At 43.4% G+C, this 23,213-nt stretch overlaps 1 protein-coding gene across 4 annotated transcripts in view; it reads right to left on the bottom strand.

Annotated features, from left to right (window-relative positions):
* Positions 1-23,213, bottom strand: part of tsc1a (TSC complex subunit 1a) — a 33,400-nt gene that overhangs the window by 5,134 nt on the left and 5,053 nt on the right. For 3 of the 4 annotated variants that reach the window (XM_014174820.2, XM_045708125.1, XM_045708126.1), the window contains 15 exons: positions 22,933-23,077; positions 22,234-22,388; positions 22,039-22,112; positions 21,682-21,869; positions 20,919-21,031; positions 19,786-19,954; positions 19,502-19,581; positions 19,016-19,073; positions 16,763-16,867; positions 15,892-16,483; positions 15,523-15,593; positions 13,972-14,138; positions 13,463-13,645; positions 7,058-7,168; positions 6,698-6,820 (listed from right to left, as the gene is read on the bottom strand). In XM_014174820.2, coding sequence (XP_014030295.1) covers positions 6,698-6,820; positions 7,058-7,168; positions 13,463-13,645; positions 13,972-14,138; positions 15,523-15,593; positions 15,892-16,483; positions 16,763-16,867; positions 19,016-19,073; positions 19,502-19,581; positions 19,786-19,954; positions 20,919-21,031; positions 21,682-21,869; positions 22,039-22,112; positions 22,234-22,388; positions 22,933-23,077 — 2,334 coding nt within the window. The remainder of the gene's footprint in view (positions 1-6,697; positions 6,821-7,057; positions 7,169-13,462; positions 13,646-13,971; positions 14,139-15,522; positions 15,594-15,891; positions 16,484-16,762; positions 16,868-19,015; positions 19,074-19,501; positions 19,582-19,785; positions 19,955-20,918; positions 21,032-21,681; positions 21,870-22,038; positions 22,113-22,233; positions 22,389-22,932; positions 23,078-23,213) is intronic. The other variant, XM_014174821.2, reaches the window with a different exon arrangement.

A 23,213-nucleotide genomic window follows, 5' to 3' on the forward strand; every position in this document is an offset into this window, starting at 1 on the left:
GATAGCATTCTGGTCTAGGGGAAGTACCCCAAAAATGGCAGTGATCAGGTTGGGGCTAACAGTTATATTACACATATGTGAGAATGGGGCCCTATTTTGAGGCAGAGGCCACTCAAAGATTGGCATGACCAAAACATGTGTCCCTCAGTCACTGGAATCTAGTAGCATCTCAAACACTTGGTCAACATTTGGGTATATTTTTGCCAATCAGTCATTTGAGTAATGGAGACGGTGCAAACCCTTAAAATGAATAATCCATGCCTTATGCAAAAGGATGATGTGTGGATACGCTCAATACTTTGTAGCCACATATCACCAGGTAGCTCGCCACCAAGGTCTTGCTCCCATGCAGATTTTGTATTTGCAAAGGAAGGCGGATTAATGTTCTGTATTATGTTGTATCATCTGGTGATTGTGCCTTTCAGATAAGGGTTAAGATCTAAGCACCTCTCGACTGGACACTTAGTAGGTCCGAATTGAAATAAAAAGAACATGTTCTTTTTTGTTTTTTTGGCAAAGCTGCAAGTTGGCAGGCATCTAAAAAAAAAAAGAGGGTATTGGGTGGTCAACCCTCAAGAGTATCAAATGAGAGTTTTCAACAAATAGGTAAAAAAAAAACATCAGACCGTTCCTATGCCAGAACTGGAATGCCGTGTCAATCTGTGATGTTCATGGAGAGAAGCTGCTTGCTTGTTTAAGGCTAAAGTGACTGAAGGAATTGGGACCAGATTTTAAGGGAGTTCTTAACAATGGGGTTCAAAACATGGATGCCAAGGTTCATGGGCACTGGGGAGCACAGGAGCGAGACCGGAGAAGTTGGAAGGCTTGACTAACTCCATGATGGCCCAAATTGGGTCATCATTGTTTTCAAATGTAGAAACCCAATAAACATATTTAGATATATTTGCTGACCAGTAGTAGTGTAAAAAAAAGTGGTAAGGCCCGGGGGCTTAGGTCTCTAGATATACCTCTCTCATTCGTGGATTTGACTTATTCCAAATGAAGTTGGAAATGTAGCTGTCCAGTTGTTTGAACATCGACTTTGGCAGAAAAATGGGAATCATTTGGAATAAAGTACAAATACCTAGGTAGTACAGTCATCTTAACAGAATTAATGCGACCTGTTAATGAAATGGGAAGAGACGACCACCTTATGAAATCCTGCTTAGTGCGCTCCTGGAGTGTTTTGAAGTTGTTTAAACAGAGCGTGTGACTTTTATCCCCAAATAAGTAAAGACCTGATGCTCCACCTTAAATGGGAAATTGGCATACCCAATTCCTTCTGCTAACTGATTAATGGGAGGAGCACACTTTTTGTTAGGTTTAACTTATAACCAGAGAATGTCCCAAAACCTTGTCCAAGAGATAGGGTATAGACTCCACAGGGTTAGAGATGTACAGTGGCAACAGCAAGATGCTAATTAGCCATATCAAATAGGAAAGGGGACAAACAGCAACCATGCCTGGCCCCCCCTGTGGAGAGGGAAGTAGCTGCAGGTAACATTGTTGGTGCGAACAGAAGCCACTGGGGACGAGTACAAAATCTTAATCCAGGAAAGGAATGACAGGCCAAACCCAAATCTCTCGAGTACTGTAAAAAGATATTCCCACTCAACCCAATCGAAAGCCTTTTCAGCATCAATAGAAATGACAACCTTTGGCTGTAGAGTTGTGTGGGAAGAATAAAGATGAAATAACCGGCGCATATTATAGAAAGATTGCCTCCCTGAGATAAATCTGGTTTGGTCAAAGTGAATTATATTAGGCATCACTGCCTCTAAATGGCACGAGAGGACCTTAGTGAGAATTGTATAAATCGCAGCACAAAAGGCTTATGGCGGTATGAGCCACAGTCTAGGGGATTCTTGTCGTTTTTAAGCAAAACCGAAATAGGTCACCTGGGTAAGTGTCTGGGGAAGTTTCCTACTAGAAAGGATTTCATTGTACAATGAGCTGAGGATAGGGGATAATTAAGAGGAGAACGCTTTATAAAATTCAATAGGGAAGCCATCAGGCCCAGGGGCTTCACCGCTCTGCATGGACTGGATTGCCAGAGTAGCTTCATCATCACTTAGAGGCATTCATGTTGGTTTGTTCATCTGAATTGAGACAGGGGATGTCCAGATCGTCTAGAAATGCATGCATACAAGATGTGTCAGGAAGAGCCTCTGACGAGGGAAGGGCAGAAAATAATTGCTTAAATTGATTGTTGATTTCTTTGGGATTGGTAGAAGTTAAATCAGCTGCAACAGATTTCAGGTATGGTGCTGCTAGCAGTGGATTGTCGAAGCTGGTGAGATAACTTGCCAGCTTTCTCTCCGTGTTCATAGAATTTTTGCCTCGACTTAACATGTGTAAATATTTGTATGAACATAAGATTCAACAGACATAAACTGACCAAGTACCACAGACATGTGACTAACAGAAATTGAATAATGTGTCCCTGAACAAAGGGTGGTTCAAAATCAAAAGTAACAGTCAGTATCTGGTGTGGCCACCAGCTGCATTAGGTATTGCAGTGCATCTCCTCCTCATGGACTGCACCAGATTTGCCAGTTCTTGCTGTGAGATGTTACCCCACTCTTCCCCCAAGGCATCTACAAGTTCCCGGACATTTCTGGGGGGGAATGGCCCTAGCCCTCACCCTCCGATCCAACAGGTCCCAGACGTGCTCAATAGGACTGAGCTCCGGGCTCCTCGCTGGCCATGGCAGAACACTGACATTCCTGTCTTGCAGGAAATCACACACAGAACGAGCAGTATGGCTGGTGGCATTCTCATGCTGGAGGGTCATGTCAGGATCAGCCTGCAGGAAGGGTACCACATGAGGGAGGAGGAAGTCTTCCCTGTAACGCACAGCATTGAGATTGCCTGCAATGACAACAAACTCAGTCCGATGATGCTGTGACATACCTCCCCAGACCATGACGGACCATCCACCTCGATCCCGTTCCAGAGTACAGGCCTTGGTGTAACGCTCTGTCCTTCGACGAAAAACGCAAATCGGACCATCACCCCAAAACCGCTACTCGTCAGTGAAGAGCACTTTTTGCCAGTCCTGTCTGGTCCAGCGACGGTGGGTTTGTGCCCATAGGCGACATTGTTGCCGGTGATGTTTGGTGAGGACCTGCCTTATAACAGCCCTCAGTCCAGCCTCTCTCAGCCTATTGCGGACAGTCTGAGTACTGATGGAGGGATTGTGTGTTCCTGGTGTAACTCGGGCAGTTGTTGTTGCCATCCTGTACCTGTCCTGCAGGTATGATGTTTGGATGTACCGATCCTGTGCAGGTGTTGTTACACGTGGTCTGCCACTGCGAGGACGATCAGCTGTCCGTTCTGTCTCAGGCGTGTCACAGTACGGACATTGCTATTTATTGCCCTGGCCGCACCTGCAGTCCTCATGCCTCCTTGCAGCATGCCTAAGGCACCTTCACGCAGATGAGCAGGGACCCTGGGCATCTTTCTTTGTGTTTTTCCAGAGTCAGTATAAAGGCCTCTTTAGTGTCCTAAGTTTTCATAACTGTGACTTTAATTGCCTACCGTCTTTAAGCTGTTACTATCTTAACGACCGTTCCACAGGTGCATGTTCATTAATTGTTTATGGCTCATTGAACAAGCATGGGAAACAGTGTTTAAACCCTTTACAATGAAGATCTGAAGTTTGGGATTTTTATGAATTATCTTTGAAAGACAGGGTTGTTTCTTTTTTTTGCTGAGTTTATATTGTCCTTGTGAGAACATGTCACCCTACACATACCATCATTGTTCATAACATTAAGTTACTGGATGAATAATTGTAATTTTTTGGCAGCAGGGTGGAGGCACGTTTCTAATCAAGATATTAATTCACTAGTTGGTCCTTGGATTGTGTGCAGGTTCACATTATGAGCCCACAATGGCTAGTTAGTATTATGTCAGTGACGGAAAAAAGTATTTCATCCCCTGCTGATTTTGTACATTTGCCCACTGACAAAGAAATGATCAGTCTATAATTTTAATGGTAGGTTTATTTGAACAGTGAGACAGAATAACAACGAAAAAAATACAGAAAAACACATGTCAAAAATGTTATAAATTGATTTGCATTTTAATGAGGGAAATAAGTATTTGACCCCCTCTCAATCAGAAAGATTTCAGGCTCCCAGGTGTCTTTTATACAGGTAACGAGCTGAGATACTCTTAAAGGGAGTGCTCCTAATCTCAGCTTGTTACCTGTATAAAAGGCACCTGTCCACAGAAGCAATCAATCAGATTCCAAACTCTCCACCATGACCAAGACCAAAGAGCTCTCCAAGGATGTCAGGGACAAGATTGTAGACCTACACAAGGCTGGAATGTGCTACAAGACCATCGCCAAGCAGCTTGGTGAGAAGGTGACAACATTTGGTGCGATTATTTGCAAATGGAAGAAACACAAAAGAAAAGAACTGTCAATCTCCCTCGGGCTGGGGCTCCATGCAAGATCTCACCTCGTGGAGTTGCACTGAGAACGGTGAGGAATCAGCCCAGAACTACACGGGAGGATCATGTCAATGATCTCAAGGCAGCTGGGACCATAGTCACCAAGAAAACAATTGGTAACACACTACGCTGTGAAGGACTGAAAACCTGCAGCGCCCGCAAGGTCCCCCTGCTCAAGAAAGCACATATACATGCCCGTCTGAAGTTTGCCAATGAACATCTGAATGACTCAGAGGACAACTGGTGAACGTGTTGTGGTCAGATGAGACCAAAATGGAGCTCTTTGGCATCAACTCAACTCACCGTGTTTGGAGGAGGAGGAATGCTCCCTATGACCCCAAGAACACCATCCCCACCGTCAAACATGAAGGTGGAAACAATGTGCTTTGGGGGTGTTTTTCTGCGAAGGAGACAGGACAACTTCACCGCATCAAAGGGATGATGGACGGGGCCATGTACCGTCAAATCTTGGGTGAGAACCTCCTTCCCTCAGCCAGGGCATTGAAAATGGGTCGTGGATGGGTATTCCAGCATGACAATGACCCAAAACACACGGCCAAGGCAACAAAGCAGTAGCTCAAGAAGATGGGAGCTGCCTCGCGCTGCCTTATGGAAGACATCCTTCTCCTGAAGGTAGTGGAATTTAACTACTATGGGTCTGGGCGGCTCCCCATTCTTCGGTGCGGACTGTAGGCTTCTGTGCGCAGTGTCAATGGTAGGCCGCATTCAGTCTACGGTCTCGAGTCCCTCTCTTATGCCGAAAATGCGACCGTTCCCCCGGCGCTGTCTGTTCTCGAGGTCCTCAACCTTGGAAGTGAGTTTGACGACATCTGATGATAGCTGGGTGACTCGGTCTTCTAGTTTCACCGCTTTGTCGGGAGTAAATATTTGCGCAATCTTCCAGGCTATTCAGACGGGTGTAATGTCTCGCCAAGTCTTCGCTAACGGTGTCGATCTTTATGTTGACCTCGGTGGCGAGAATAGCTATTTGTGCGGATAGGTCAGTGGATAATGACTCCACCTTAGCCAGCACAGTGTTTTCAGATTTAATGATAGCCGCCATTACCATGGCTAGGTCGAGGGGGGGATCAGAGTCCGTGTCAGGTGAGCCCGAGGCATCTGCAGAGGCCTGCTCGTTTGTGGCCTGCGGCCGTTGTCTTTACCTTTTACGATTATAAAGGCCAAAATGTTCCGGGAAAAAATACATTAGTAAATTCGGTTTGATTCCAAATTAAATGTTACAAAATGCACACGGTGGGGAAGGTGTTGGTCAAGTATTAATAGGAAATTATTCGGAGCACCGAGAAAACGTGTCTTTACATGTTGCTGCTCACCAGTGCCCCCCCCCCACTATTAAATGAATCAACTCATCAAGTCTTTCATTATTTGAATCAGTTGTGTTAGTGCTAGGACAAAAAATGAAATGTGCACCCCTTTGGGTCCCCAGGACCAGGACTGGGAAACACTGGTCTATGGTATAAGAGCTGACTTGGCCAACAGAGAAAAGTCAAGAAATCATTATAAAGAGGGATACAGTGATATGATCTTTGATATGAAGAGTTTGAGTCCATAAACTGATGGGTTTTGAGTTCTAAACTTGAAAATATTAAGTATCCTTATTCACGTCACTGAGGGAGGGGAATGTAGAACGTTTACATTTTGTCAGAATATGTTATTGTTAGACATCAGGGATCCTATGGGGAGGAGTGAGGAATTTGGGCAGAGGTCAGGTCAGATTAAGAGAGTAAGAACTGTTATCACTAAAGTTCTGTCTAGCAACAGATGTATTAGCTGTTCAGAGGTGTAAGGAGGAGGCTCAGCATAGGAGGAAGGATTAAAAACTACTGCTTGTGAGAATGTTTTAGTCTGTTCAGCTGTCCGACCCTTTGGGTGAATAAACTTGGTTTGAGCTTTAATAGTTGTCCGTCAGGTTCTAAATAACGGTAAAAACGAACAATGTTTAACAACTTATGTAGATCTTAAACGTTTGGGTTGGAATAAGCAATTTGGCAAAAATAATTCCACATCACCTTTCTGAGGGTAAGTGGGAGTTACTACCCTAGTATGCCTTATCCAGATTAACAGACCTGATTCAACTAATCAAAGGCTTGATGAGTTGAATATTAGTGCTACGGCAAACACCCCTTTGGGAAACATGGCGCTTTGGGTTGTTCGTGGACCTGTCTACTTGGTATTGAATATGGTGGGGGGAAGGGGGGTGTAATCCTGCCTCTACCTTACTGCTCTCCGGTCCCAGGCGTTGCACCTCCTGTATTGCCAGCTTGTTGGTCTCTCCCAGCAACAGCAGCTGTTTGTTCAACAAGTACATCTGCTGCTGGAGGTTCTCACTGTTGGTGAGCTGAACAGGGAAAGAGGAAGAGAAAAGCAAAGATTTTTTTGGGAGCACAATACTTTTTTTGTTTTGTTTGTTCAAATACACTGACCAACAGAATGTTCTTTTATTTTGCTCGACTAGCCTATAACTACCTTTCTTCTAGCTTTAAGATGCTATTCTCTCTGAGGAATAAGACAGTCAACTACACATTTCATTTCTCTATGCTTAATAATGGCAATAGTTATGTGTTAGTAAGCTCACCTTGAGGGACAGTTGGGTGAGCTGGTGTCCAGTGTTGTATGCCTCATTATTGGCTTTCTGAAGCTCAGCCTCCAGCTCTCCCATGTTGCTTTGGCATTCTTGTAACTCACTCTGTAGACAAATCAGAAGTCAGTACCTTGGGACTCATTTATAAAATGTTGCATACACACAAAATATGCCCAAAAACAAGCATGCGCCAGTTCACGTAAAAGTTGACATTCATAAAAACTGAAATTGACGTGAAAATGTGATGATCATCACGCAAAGTTTAGTTTCTAAACAGTTGAAGTGTTGCATTGCAAGAAGGCCAAAGTAGCCTTGTGCAAATGGGGAATATACAGTGCATTCAGAAAGTATTCAGACCCCTTGACTTTTTCCACATTATAAGGCTGTATCATAACAAAGTTACAGCCTTATTAATCTACATACAATGCCCCATAATGACAAAGCAAAAACAGATTTTTTGACATTTGTGCAAATGTTTATAAAATACACATTTACATAAGTATTCAGACCCTTTACTCAGTACTTTGTTGAAGCACCTTTGGCAGTGATTACAGCCTCGCGTCTTCTTGGGTATGACGCTACAAGCTTGGCACACCTGTATTTGGGGAGTTTCTCCCATTCTTCTTCGCAGATGCTCTCAAGCTCAGTCAGGTTGTATTGGGAGCGTTGCTGCACAGCTACTTTCAGGTCTCTCCAGAGATCGTTTGATCCGGTTCAAGCCCAGGCTCTGGCTGGGCCACTCAAGGACATAGAGACTTGTCCCGAAGCTACTCCTGCATTGTCTTGGCTGTGTGCTTAGGGTCATTGCACTGTGCCTTTCCAAATCATGTCCAATCAATTGAATTTACCACAGGTGGACTCCAAGTTCTTTTTTTATTTTAATACATTTGCAAACATTTCTAAAAACCTGTTTTCCCTTTGTCATTATGGGTTAGTTAGTGTGTGTAGATGAATGCAGCAAACAATTTAATACATTTTAGAATAAGGCTGTAACGTAACAAAATGTAGAGTAACGGGTCTGAATACTTTCCGAACGCACTGCATGATGCCGCTCAAGCTCAATTCAAACAAAAAGCAGTTTTTAAAACACCTGTGAACACACTGGAATTAGAATGCACTGAAGTGACAGAAAAGAGCATCAACAGCGTGAAATTAGAAAGCAAGTCTATTTATCGCGTCTACGCAAAGCAATGCTACTAAAATGAACGAATACAATGCCCGAATATAGACTGTGCATTGTTATGTCTGGAATTGACATGTTTAACTTCCAATGCCAATAACACATATTTAAAAGCAATAACGTTATGCCTACCCTGTGCTGAATTTGATCACAGGCATACAGTGCCTTCAGAAAAAAACACCCCTTGACTCATTCCACATTTTGTTGTTAGAGCCTGAATTCAAATGATCAAATTGATCGCTCACCCATCTAAGCACAATACCCCAGAATGTGAAAGTGAAAAGTGGTTTCCATAAATTTTTGCAAATGTATTTAACATGAAATACAGAAATCTAATTTACCTAAAGTATTCACACCCCGGACTCAATACTTTGTATAAGCACCTTTGGCAGCGATTACAGCTGTGAGTCTCTGGGTAAGTCTAAGCGCTTTCCACACCTTGATTGTGCAAAATTTACCCATTACCGTAAATTCCGGACTATAAGCCGCAACTTTTTCCCCAGGCTTTGAACCTCGTGGCTTAAACAATGACGCGGCTAATATATGGATTTTTCCCGCTTTAATTTTTTTTTATTCCAAAAAAAAAAAACATTCTGTGACGTGCTCAGTTTTTTGGCAGCATGAAGCTTTCATTAGACCAATGAAATTGCCGAACGGGTTAAGGTCAAACAATTTTTTGTTTACTGTTTAGATTAAATCGAGCGCTCTCAAACTTCCCATCATTCTGATTACGGTAGTCAGTTGTCACCCTCATCATGGCAAAGACACGGAGAAATGCATATGATGCAGCTTTCAAGTTGAAGGCGATTGATCTGGCTGTTGGAAAAGGAAATCGAGCTGCTGCACGGGAGCTTGGTATTAATGAGTCGATGATAAGACGTTGGAAACAGCAGCGTGAGGAATTGACTCAGTGCAAAAAGACAACTAAAGCTTACTGCTCATTTTTTATTACAAGCCGTGTTTCGTTAAAGCCTATTTATTTTTGTTACAAGCCGTGTTTCATTAAAGCCTGTGTAAAGTTCATTTGCTTCAATGTACCGGTAGGCACCTGCGGCTTATAGACATGTGCGGCTTATTTATGTTCAAAATAAACGTTTTTTTTTTTATTCAGTGGGTCCGGAAATTACGGTATTATTTTCAAAATTCTTCAAGCCCTGTCAAATTGGTTGTTGATCATTGCTCAACACAAACACTCAGGTCTTGCCAAATATTTTCAAATAGATTTAAGTCAAAACTGCAACTTGCCACTCAGGCCTTGTGTTTTAGGTTATTGTCCTGCTGAAAGTTGAACTCATCTCAGTGTCTGTAGAAAGCAGACTAAACCAGGTTATCATCTAGAATTTTGTCCGTGCTTAACTTGATTCAGTTTCTTTCTATCCTGAAAAATTCCCCAGTCCTTAACGATTATAAGCATACGCATAACATGGTGCAGCCACCACTATGCTTGACAATACATAAAGTGGTACTCGGTAATGTGTTGTATTAGCCCCAAGCAACACTTTGCTTTAAAGGGGAAAAAGTTAACTTATTTGCCACATTTTTGGTAGTATTACTTTAGTGCCTTGTTTCAAACATTATGCATATTTTTAGTACAGGTTTCTTTAATTTTTTTTTAACCCCTTTTTCGCGATTACGATCTTGTCTCATCGCTGCAACTCCCTAACGAGCTCGGGAGAGGTCAAGGTCGAGTCATGCGTCCTCCAAGCCGTACTGCTTAACCCAAAAGCCAGCTGCACAGATGTGTCGGAGGAAACACCGTTCAACTGGTGCCCGGCCCGCCACAAGGAGTCGCTAGAGCGCAGTGAGCTCAGTAAAGCCCGCCTGGCCAAACCCTCCCCTAATATGGACGACACTGGGACAATTGCGCGCTGCCCTATGGGACTCCCGGTCACCCCAGGCTGTAGTGATGCCGCACAACTGCGTTGCATGGCCTTACACCACTGCGCCACTCTGGAAGCCAGGATTCCTTTTCACTGTCAATTAAGGTTAGTATTGTGGAGTAACTGCAATGTTGAACAATCATAAGTTCTCTCCTATTACAGCCATTAAACTCTAATTGTTTTAAAGTCACCATTGGCCTCATGGTGAATCCCTGAGCAGTTTTCTTCCTCTCTGGCAACAGAGTGTGGAAGGACAAATCAAATGTTATTTGTTACATACATCGAATACAACAGGTGTAGACCTTACAGTGAAATGCTTACTTACAAGCCCTTAACAATGCTTAAGAAGTTAAAAAACGGAAGCAGTAAAATATCCAAGCGAGGCTCTATACAGGGGGTACCGGTACAGAGTCAATGTGCAGGGGCACCAGTTAGTCGAGGTAATATGTAGGTAGAGTTGAAGTGACTATGCATAGATTATAAACAGAGAGTAGCAGCAGCGTAAAAGAGGGGTCTGGTAGTCCTTTGATTAGCTGTTCAGGAGTCTTATGGCTTGGGGGTAGAAGCTTTTAAGAAGCCTTTTGGACCTCGACTTGGCGCTCCAGTACCGCTTGCCGTGCGGTAGCAGAGAGAACAGTCTATGACTAGGGTGGCTTGAGTCTGACAATTTTTAGGGCCTTCCTCTGACACTGCATGATAAAGAGGTCCTGGATGGCAGGAAGCTTGGCCCCAGGCCTACCACTGTTGTGTCATCGGCAAACTGATGATGGTGTTGGAGTCGTGCCTGGCCGTGCAGTCATGAGTGAACAGGGAGTACAGGAGGGGACTGAGCACGCACCCCTGAGGGGCCCCTGTGTTGAGGATCAGCGTGGCGGATGTTTGTTCCCTACCCTTGCCACCTGGGGGGCAGCCCGTCAGGAAGTCCAGGATCCAGTTGCAGAGGGAGGTGTTTAGACTCAGGGTCCTTCGCTTAGTGATGAGCTTTGAGGGCACTATGGTGTTGAACACTGAGCTGTAGTCAATGAATAGCATTCTCACATAGGTGTTACTTTTGTCCAGGTGGGAAAGGGAAGTGTTAAGTGCAATAGAGATTGTATCTGAGGATCTGTTGGGGCGGTATGCAAATTAGAGTGGGTCTAGGGTTTCTGGGATAATGGTGTTGATGTGAGCCATGACCAGCCTTTCAAAGCTCTTCATGGCTACAGACGTGAGTGCTACGGGTCGGTAGTCATTTATGGCAGGTTGCCTTAGTGTTCTTGGGCACAGGGACTATGGTGGTCTGCTTGAAACATGTTGGTATTACAGACTCAGACAGGGAGAGGTTGAAAATGTCAGTGAAGACACTTGCCAGTTGGTCAGCACATTCTCGGAGTACACATCCTAGTAATCTGTCTAGCCATGTGGCCTTGTGAATGTTGACCTGTTTAAAGGTCTAACTCACATCGGCTGCGGAGAGCGTGATCACATTCGTCCAGAACAGCTGGTGCTCTCATGCATGTTTCCGCGTTACTTGCCTCAAAGCAAATATAGAAGTAATTTAGCTAGTCTGGTAGGTTCGTGTCAATGGGCAGCTCATAAATGTGCTTCCCTTTGTAGTCTGTAATAGTTTACAAGCCCTGCCACATCCGACGAGCGTCAGAGCCGGTGTAGTACGATTCGATCTTAGTCCTGTATTTACGCTTTGCCTGTTTGATGGTTTGTCGGAGGGCATAGCGGGATTTCTTATAAGCTTCCGGGTTAGAGTCCCGCTCCTTGAAAGCGGCAGCTCTACCCTTTAGCTCAGTGCAGATGTTACCTGTAATCCATGGCTTCGGGTTGGTGTATGTTAGGTTAACTGTATCTTTTTAGTGACTAGGTGTATTGATACACCATCCAAAGTGTAATCAATAACTTCACCGTGCTCAAAGGGATGTTCAATGACTGGTAAATGGGTAAAAATAAAGATATGAAAATGGGTTCCTTTCTTTAGGAGGCATTAGAAAACCTTCCCGGTCTTTGTGTTTGAAATTCCCTGCTCGAATGAGGGACCTTACAGATAATTATATGTGGGATACAGAGATGAGGTAGTCATTCAAAAATCATGTTAAACAGTTATTGCACACAACGAGTCCATGCAACTTATTCTGTGACTTGTTAAGCAAATGTTATTATGAACTTGCCATAACAAAAAGGGCTTATTGACGCAAGACATTTCAGCCTTTCATTTTTAATTGATTAGTGAACATTTAAAAAAAACATAATTCCACTTTTACATCATGGGCTATTGTGTGTAGGCCAATGACCAAAAAACCCTAATTTTATCCATTGTATTAATGCCTTCATTTTAAAATGTAACAAAAAATAGTTTATTTAACCTTTATTCAACTAGATAAAGTCTTTGCATTTTAAAATAATTAGAAATAAGAATCTATTATTTATTTATTTTATTTCCATGATCATTGCAGAATAAATTCCTCACTCGCAAAATAGCCTATAGGCCTACAACAAGTTAGGATAAGCTACCATTCGTCCCATCTCTCATTTAATTAAGCCTATTAGAAAGGCTATTATAATTTCTAGTTGTTGCTGTATGCATTCGAAATGGAGTGAGATTTTACATACAGCAGAATTTAACAGGTGAACACACAGTTGATCTTTTGCATTCAAGTGTGTAGGCTACCACTGTAAGTAGGTCTACTGTAGTTTATTGTTTTACAAGTAGACAATGTTTCAGAATTCGCAGGCAGTGCAGCATATTTAGGTTTGGGAAAAAGTAAATGCAAAACATTATTGAATTCAAACGATCTGTTCACTGGTCCACAACAATTTGCATGTGGTTTTGTCTTTCAGAAACGGTCAAAACGGCAAATGTCACTGCAAAAGAAAACATTCTGCCAACACCTGCCATGGCCATTTCCTTTAGATACTGTTGTGGCCCAATTCCAATACCTCCATAGAAGGCATATACAGCAACTAAGGAAGTTATTGTCACCATAAAAGGTGAATGATGTACGTTTTTCAGGCAGAGTTATAATGCTCGTTCACGCTGCCACAGTTTTATGAAAGGTCTGATTTAAATCGGGAAACATGCACCAAGTTAATAAATCTCAATACTTTTGTGCGTGCAGTCTTCTCAGAAATGGTGCACGTAGATATTTAGTGTAAAATGTATGCGTCGGTTATACATGAGGCTCCTGGACATGAGTAAAAAAAAAATATATACAGACCCCCTCCTGAAAAGATGCAAGTCCTGGTTATAAGGCGGTTGATTCATAAAAATAAGATTGGTTAAATGAATTACATTCACTCCTGTGTTAAAGTGGTACTGTGTACTATAGGTGGTTATTAATCTGTGTTCACCTGCAGCTTCTGAGCCTTGGATAGGTACAGGTCATGGCCCTGCTGTAGCTGTTGGAATTGACTGTGGAGGCAAGCCGTCACAGTGTCTCCATCCTCCTTCAGGCGCCTGTAGCGCTGCTGCTCCTCCACCAGACTGGCCTGCAGAGACTGGATCTCTATGTCCTGTAGCTTCAGCTGGGCCTTCTACAACCAAATAAAATCACAACACACCCTACAGTAAAACAAAAATTCAAGTGATACAAAAACAAGCAGGCCATACATTTTTTTCATAAAAATATGTCAACCACCGCTCCCACATCAACCGAAAGAACCTCATACTCATGTTCATTAGGCACCAATATGAACCGCTCGTTTTCTTTTATCCATTGCAAAACATTTTGCTACAGGGTGCACTAATGAATACGACCCTGGTAGACAACATGCATGCTTTAATTTCCAAAAATAAGTTATGTTCTATTCGGGATTCAATGGCTTCTGACTGGGCAGGGAATGCAAGGTTTTTAGTTAACCATTGAGTTGTTTTGCTCTTCCATGGCGGTGGCGTTGATGATGCGGCGGAGCAGACGGCGGTTGCGGATGGCGTGCTGCTCTCTCTTGTAGCGCTCGTACAGGAGCTGGTTCTGGAGCAGGAGCACCTGACTGCGCAGCGTGTGCAGCTCGTCCAGCGGTGTGGTGCCTGTCGAGAGGACACAGGAGCAAAATGTTTGACTATTTAATATTACATTTATATTATTACTTTTTCAAACTCATTTTTTCAAGACCATGTTATTCATCTCAACAGAATATGAGATATTAGTACTGTGGTATCTAAAACTATTCAAATTATACTGAACAAAAATATAAATGCAACATGTAAAGTGTTGGTCCCATTTTTCAAGAGCTTAAATAAAAAGTCTCAGATTTTCCATATGCACAAAAAGCTTATTTCTTTCAACTTTTGTGCAGATTTTGTGCTGGGGACAATAAAAAGCAACAAATGTGCAATTTCGTCAAACACCACAATGCCACAGATGTCTCAAGTTGAGGGAGCGTGCAATTGGCATGCTGACTGCAGGAATGTCCAACAGAGTTGTTGCCAGATAATTAAATGCTAATTTCTCTACCATAAGCAGCTTCCAATGTCATTTTTGAGAATTTGGCAGTACGTGCAACAGGCCTCACAACCGCAGACCACGTGTAATCACTCCAGACCAGGTACTCCACATCCGGCTTCTTCACCTGCGGGATCGTCTGAGACCAGCCACCCTGACTGCTGATGAAACTGAGGAGTATTTCTATCTGTAATAAAGCCCTTTTTGTGGGGAAAAACACATTTTGATTGGCTGGGCGTGGCTCCCCAGTGGGTGGTCCTGGCTCCCAAGTGGGAGACGTCCCAGGCCCACCCCACCCATGGCTGTGCCCCTGCCCAGTCAAATCCTAATTTATTTATTTCAATTGACTGATTTCCTTATATGAACTTTAACTCAGTAAAATAGTTAAAATTGTTGAATGTTGTGTTTATATTTTTGTTCAGTATAGATCAAAACGAAATGGTACTGCATATTGCATAGATTTTAAGCATTAAGCATGCACTGCATGCATAGATTATCTCAAAAGACCTTTAACTTTTGACTCCATAGCAAAGGGTAAGAAACAATGAGATACAGTGGCTCTCAGATTCTGATCACATAGTAAGCCAAATTCCATTGGATTGAATAGGTCAATCTAATTAATATTAGACTGGAGAGTTTGGAGGACAGAAACACAAGGACAGGTTGATCCACAGACAGTCATGGCAGTTCCCCTAGGTACAGATCTATGATCAGCTCCCCCTCCCCCAATCCTAGCCTTAGTGGGTGAATAGCAAAACTGACCCAAGATCAGCGTTTAGGGTTAACTTCACCCTACTCCATATTTTACAGCTGATATGTAGCTTTTCAAAGAAGATACAGGTAGGAACCTGCTAGAAAAAAACCCGCATAAACCGACAAATAGAGAGATGGATGCGGTAGAATGGAGAGCGCAGACAGGAAAAAAAGGATAGTCTCATCCTCTCCCCCATCATAGCGTAGTGGCAATACCTTCCGCTTTCATACTCTGTTGTTTACCTCCAAAGTGTGTCCAGTCTACTGACTTGTTTGGTATGGGCAATCTATAACAAGAACACACACAGTACAGAGGAGTGTGAGGATAGATCACAATGAAGGGTCAATAACAGACACCGACAGACATAGTACGGCACACCAAACAGCCAGGTCATGAGCACTTCATAACGATGCACAGATAGACCCACTACCAGTGAATTAAGAAATCACACATGAGAGAGCAATAACATGGACGGAGTACTAGTCTATGGAAGGAATTGGCTTGCCCGGCCAGACTTCCATAAAGGGGTCATCGTCCATACAGACAGAGTAGCGAAACACACTCAGCCAGCCATGACCTCTCACCTCTTGAGCACTTTTTCATAGGCCTCGTTGCCGTGCTGAATGAGGCGATCCAGGACCTCCAGCGGGGACATTGCCGCCATCTCGTCCCCTTCCTCCTCCCCCTTGCTTGCGTTCCTCTCCCCCTCGTCGCCAGCGACCCTCTGCGTCAGTGCCACCGAAGTCTTCCTCCCCACAAACAGAGAGGCAGCCCTGGGCAGGGCCAGCTCAAACAGAGGCTCGTAGACGGGGTTAACAGGGTCCCTGAAGATACTGGGGGAGGAGAACAGGCCATACTTTGCCAGACCAGAGCCCCCCTCCTCCTCAGCCCTGTAGGGGCTCTGAGAAGTGCTAAATCCGGTCAGCAGGTTGTCGATGGGGGTGAAGCACGGCCGGAAGGACCAGGGGAGCTGCTGATCTCCTCCCCCCGCCGAGCACTCGCTCTTGTCGGGTGTGGAGACCAGGCGCTGGGCCTCCTTGTTTAGGCTCTGGTTGGAGGTGGTGAGGAGCAGCTCCTTCTCCTGAGGCCCAGTCAGTGTCTCTGTAGTGCTGTAGAAAGAGCGGTCTGCCTTGTGCTTCTGCTCAGTCAACTTCAGGAGCTCCTCTGTGATGGCATCTGACCAGGGAGAAGAGCGTATGGAACAAATCAATGCTTTTCACACCGACTGAACACAAGTGGTTTTCATGGGAAGATATTCATACCGTAGTAGGTTTGGGGGGGGATTTAATGAGCCCTGGTGTGAAGTTTCCCTTTGGTACAGATCAAGGATTGGCTTCCCCTCCTGCAATCCTAACCTTAACCACTAGTGAGGAAAATGGAAAAACTGACCAAAGACCACTGGTATAGGGGCAACTTCACCCTACACCACTTAATGAATTGGGAAAAACCATTCACCCTCGTCATGTTCGTTCTCCATCCTTTGAATGTCCAGATCCTGCTCTTTGATGAAGTCCGACAGCTCGGTCAACGACATGGTCTTCACACTCTCACCAGCAGCACCTGACAAAGAGCATAGTGAGTGCTTAGTTCCAGACCTGGGTTCAAATAGTATTTGTTTTCCTTCAAATATTTCAGCTGCGCTAGATTGAGCTTGCCTCAATGGAACTAATGGAATAGTAGCAAAAGTGCAAACCCTGCCCATCTGGATACTCTAGACAGGCTCAATCAACCAAAAAGTATTCCAAAGACAAGCAATACTATTTCAACCCAGGTCCCGTCAACGTCACCTCTATTCTATAATGGTCTCGGGTGATGCCTTTATTTACAGCAAAGGTCAAGTAAAACCCCCAACAATTGGGGAGGAAACGAGTCATTTTAGGCAATAAATAGTAGTGATATGGGGGGGATCTATAGTCACATATCGCAATATTATCTTTTGACAATATTATATTGATATTTGACTCCAACTTAATATATAATAACAAATGTTTTGCTGCTGTAGGTAGCATTTGCTAGTGCTAGTGGGCTGTACCTGCGCCAAAACTCCAGTATTCTAAATCCTATAGCTTATTCTACATCGTTTTAAATAGTGAGCCAACACGTTTTCAACACTTATTTCTGAGTGATCAAAACTCATTTTCTCATGCTCATCTCTTTGCAGAAGAGATATTGTGAGCCATATATTTGGAAGAAATAAATAAAATTCTAGTATCGAATCGCAATACCCATCGTTTCGGAACCTAAGTATTGTGATAATATCGTATCATGAGGGCCCTAGCAATTGCCAGCAATAATAAAATAGGCTAGAAATCTGGTCTAGTGAACGATCGCTTATAAGAAAAGGACATTGTTCTTAACTCCTTACACTTGTGGGAATTGGCCTATATGGACAGGGCTACATTGAAATATTTCTTACAGAAGAAATATGTAAAGTATATGCATAACAATTGTAGCAATTAAAAAAAGGAACAGTTTGGAGATTATGGTAAAATTATTAGACTAAAGGTAAAGACAACAGTTCACTTTAAAAGACTGAATCCAAACATTAAACTGTTGATTTTATGTGCATTTTACATTTCGTACTTTGCCACATTTGTTGATAATGAAACCTGAAAATATTCTGGATACATTTGGTTAAAAAAATAAATAAAAAAATATATATATATTTAACCTTTATTTAACTAGGCAAGTCAGTTAAGAACAAATTCCTATTCCTGGAAAATGTGGGATAGGTTCAACATTAGACAAATAAACGACAAGTGTTTGAGTGAGAGGACTAACTGGTGTGTTGAAATCTCTCTCTAAAGTGTGCACAGTTCCTATGTCATTTTAATGCACTTTTATGACTCAAAGAAGTTAACTATAAAGGTGTTTTCTTTGGAGCTCAACCTAGCTGTGCCATTGAGGAACTAGAGCAAGCACACTTGTATTTGTAACGCAGCCCTGCATCCCCCACCTTTACACAATAACCGTTGTTTACGCAATCCAAAAACGGTCCATAATAAATCGCAACCTGGGTCAGGTGGGCATAATTTGAAAACAGGTTAAATTGCCAACATAACTACCTAAATTATACAATTACAGTGTTAGGCTTTCACAAGGCAATTCAGAGAATCAGATCCTAATTTTGGTGAGCATAGAATAGAGTCATGACTGCATTCAGATGCGTGGTCCGTTGCAAATTTCCTTCATAATACAACATAGGCTCTTTCTGTTCAGGACATTGCAGGTTATAATGCCATGTCATCAAACATAGTGATCATAAACATTGACACCGCATATTACAATGAGTTTTATGATATGAAAATGTGAAGTGCACATTCGGACTCACAGGTGATTGGCTTCTTTGTATGACATCAAAGCGGTATTTATTGTAATCCTCAGCATCTCATCTTTCAAAATACGTACAGACAACAAAAAATGAGCAAAAGTAGCCCAATTAGCAGGAGGGGTTGCTCAAGTTCATAACGACTGTCAGTCAAAACCCATAAAGAGCTGTGAAGCGGAGATCCGAAGCTCTGACATCATGTATAGCATGTTACTGTACAGCCACTGCGTTCCAATTTAGGTCGGTTATCAGTGTCAAACCTGCCATTTTCAACCCGAATACGGGTATGAGTGTTAAGGGCTAACATTGGCTCTATTAAAAAAACACTGAATAGTGACAGCGAAACCTGCTCCTCTTCAGAGATGAGCAAAGCTGCTGACCTTTACTGATGACCTCAGGGTTGCCTCTCTCTGCCTCTCCACTTGGTTTCTGCTTCAGCTGTCGGAACAGATATAAATTCAGCTGATGAAAAGTCTTACGGGTGGACCAGTAGCTTCAAACACACAACCAGCGCAAAAACAGCACTGGGTACAAACATAACCTAAATACAGTCAACACTGGCTGGAGCAAACAAACTCCCTTAGGCTGGGCTCTACTCTGCGGGTGGAGTGATTGCTTCTATTGCGTGACTTTTAGAGGGAGTTCAGTTTAGTTCAGTTTGCCACTTCTGCTGAAGATGGCATTTCCAGCTCTGCTTGTGTTCAGTGTACACTCTGGTTCTGCAGATACTTTCCTTTCGTTGCTATGAACTGTACTAGCCAATTAAATAATTGAAGAACATCTTCAGTAATTAACTACTAGGAGTAGTGCTTAGGGGTTCTGGTACAAAGATTATGGTAGTAAGAATAGCGTGCTACAGTACATACCTGGTTGGTTGTGTTGGGGGGTGAACAAACATGCTCAAACTCATTGGAGAGATTCAGGGCAGGACTGAGACATTTCCCACCTGCGATGAAACAAGAACACACAATTCTGAGTGAAAAGTCCTTATGACAGTCCATCAAAACACTCTTCGTAGCACCGGAAAGTAAACTAACTGTAACTGTTCGTTGTTCTCCCGTCTTAACTTTCACTAGATCGTCATATGTTTTCCCCAGCTGGTATTTGACCAGCAAAATCTAAGGTAAAATAAAAAATTAACAAAAATGACCTGATGTGCTGGCTGTTTGGCTGGGGGCATGGGAGGCACTTTGGGATAGCTCTGGAACATTGGCAGGGGAGATACCCCTCGAGGTGGGAGGTGTGGTCATTCCACAATCCGAGGACGGACTCCACATCGACACTTTATTCCCAGCGGGGTCGACTTCACAGTGTTGGTTCTGGAAACATGGGCACAGGGACAAGAGGGCCATTTGTGTCTCAAGTGAATGTACATGTATCACAATCAATGGGAATACAGAATAGAATACAATTGTGTAGAATAACTTAATTTTTCAGTGGGAGCGTCAGTGTTATATGTTATATACTTGGTACACTGAACAAAAATATAAAACACAACATGTAAAGTTTTGGTCCCATGTTTCATGAGCTGAAAAATAAATCCCAGAATTGTTCCATATGCACAAAAAGCTTACTACTCTTAAATTTTGTGGAGAAATTTGTTTACATCTCTGTTAGTGAGCATTTCTCATTTCTCAAGATAATCCATCCACCCGACAGGTGTGGCATATCAAGAAGCTGATTAACCATTAAACAGGTTTACCTTGTGCTGGGGGCAATAAAAGGCCACTCTAAAATGTGTGGTTTTGTCACACAACGGCACAGACGTCTCAAGTTGAGGGAACTTGCAATTGGCATGCTGACTGCAGGAATGTCCACCAGAAATTAAATGTTAATTTCTCTACCATACGCCGCCTCCAATGTCATTTCAGAGAATTTGGAAGTACATCCAAAATGGCCACACAACCGCAGACCCAGAGTGCCCTATGGTGGCAGTTATGGTATGGGCAGGCATAAGCTACGGACAACGAACACAATTGCATTATATCAATGGCAATTTGAATGCACAAAAATACCGTGACGAGATCCTGAGAACCATCGTGAGGCCCATTTTTTTTTTACGGTATCTGTGAACAACAGATGCATATCCATAATCCCAGTCAGGTGAAATCCATAGATTAGGCCCTAATGAATTTACTTCAATTGACTAATTTCCTAATATGAACTGTAAATCTTTGAAATTGTTGCATGTTGTGTTTATATTTTTGTTAAGTAAAAACATAAACAAAGATTTCAATGTAATCTCACTAATGGGGTGTTTTCGCTTGGAGAACAATGACCCACCTGATGGAAAGAGGTGTGGGGACTGCAGAGGGAGGACTGGGTCCCTGGTAGCTGGGGTAAGGAAAGGGAGAGAGGTGGTCGGCCAACCGATAGGGGGGTAGAGGCAGAGCTACCTGTGTGGGGAGGAGAAAAAGAAAAACGCACCTGGAACATTACTATACACACACAACCTGTAAATACAGGCACGCTGATGAACAGCTCAAAACCTCTTTCGACCCCCTGAAGTAACAGAGACTGTGTGGTAGAAAAATACAAAAAAGGCAGGTTGTAAGCAAATTAAATATTTAACCATTGTTTTTCTACCTGTGAATTACAGCAGTGGCTTAAGCGTGGCTTACAACTAAGTAACCAAGTGGTATTTGGCCAAACTGCTGTTCTAGCCTGTAACTGCATTATTCCATTACAAACGACGGAGTAGCCTGGTCCCAGGTAGGTTTGTGCCGTCATGTCAACTCGATGATTGCCAAGGAGTTGCCTTCCCTGTAGCTCAGTTGGTAGAGCATGATGTTTGCAACGCATGGTGTTTGCAACGCCAGGGTTGTGGGTTCGATTCCCACGGGGGGCCATGTATGAAATGTATGCATTCACTACTGCAAGTCGCTCTGGATAAGAGCGTCTGCTAAATGACTAAAATGTAAATGTAAATGTAGTTGACATGATGACACAAACAGACCTGGGACCAGGCTAAGGACAGAGCTGTGCTACATTGGTCATATTTTATTAGGATTGAGTTGTATCAAAGTGAATGTGTCAGAGCTCTGACCGAAGCTGCTGAGGAAGTCGGTGTAGGGGCTGGCATTGTAGTCGAGACCGGACCGCAGGTGGGGGTGATGGTGGACGGAGACGTGGTCTGGCATGCTGGAGTAACCCTCCTCACAGGACGCCTCCTTGGGGTCCAGGGACACTTTTGCACATTCAATCACAATGTCGTGGATCTCAAACCTCTTCCACCTGGCCAAGGGGTTTGACAGGACCCCTTATTATTAGTGTAAACTTGGCTGTTGTCGAGCAAGACCTTACAAGTCGAATGAGTCTTTGGTTGCGTCAAATGGTACCCTATAATAGTGCACTATATAGGGAACAGGGTGCCATTTGGGAATCCTACTTTCTGAGTGCTTACCTGGAGGGGTCCAGCTCATAGTCGTTGGTTCCAGTGACCAATTCGGGATGTATCCGCACGTGCCCCAACATCGGCTAAGAAACGAGCAAATTGGTAAGACGGATGACTATGAGACATCTCTTCACACAACATACATTTATGTAGTGTGCATAGATTCTAGGATGGGGAGGGTATGGCGTGTCCTGTTGTACTAACCTTCACTACTTCCTCAAAGGTGTCTACGTTCTCCTTCATACTGTAGTGGGAGCGCAGGTAGGAGACAAAGTTGCAGGGGTACATGCCGTAGAGCCGGTGGAAGAGGGAGTACACACTGGCATGGAGGTGTATCAGATACACCCCGTGCACATGCCCTATGGCCCACAGGGTGGGGTGTGGGGCGAGAACAGAGGTTAGGCAACATTTCACAATTCCAATGAAATGACCAAATGAGATCCCAAGGAAATAGATCCTGTCCTATAGCTAGATGAGCATGGATGCTCTAATAGTTTAACTACTCAATAGTTTGGCTGTGACTACAATTCACCACACATTTAATGATGGGAAAATCTAATATCAGATAGTACACAGAGAGCTACTGTCCCCTCATTCCAGTTCCTCCTTCCCATGGGACAGGTTATGGGTTTGATCTTAGGGTGTTCCTCCAACATCTCCTCAACAACATCCAGCCATTTCGCTTATCTCATCTATCCCGATACTAACACACCTGATTCAATTGGTCAACTAATCATCAAAGCCACGAATAGCTGAATCTAGTGATGGAATAGATCAAATAGGTGAAACGGTTGGCAGTCCCAGAGGTGTGATTTGCTGTGTCAAATTGCTGTGGTCTGATGGGCTACGCCCTTTCTAGTAATTGTATTTCTATGTGGGCAATACTGATCTACGTTAAACCACCTGGGTTTTTCAGGCTCCAGGACGCCAGTCGGCCAAAGATGTCAAAGAAGTCGTATATGTGCTGCTTCCCTGCCTGGGGTATCACGGGTAGCAGTGTGATCAACACTAGGACTCCAGTTATCAGCACCACCACGTCAGAGTCAGTCTAGATTGGGAAAAAAAAGAGAGCGCAAACTCAATGGCTGTGTTCCACATTGCATCCTATATCAGTGGAGGCTGCTGTGTGGAAGACGGCTCATAATAATGGCTGGAACGGAGCGAATGGAATGGTATCAAACGTA

This window comes from Salmo salar, chromosome ssa26 (assembly GCF_905237065.1).
Source record: "Salmo salar chromosome ssa26, Ssal_v3.1, whole genome shotgun sequence".
NCBI lineage: Eukaryota > Metazoa > Chordata > Actinopteri > Salmoniformes > Salmonidae > Salmo > Salmo salar.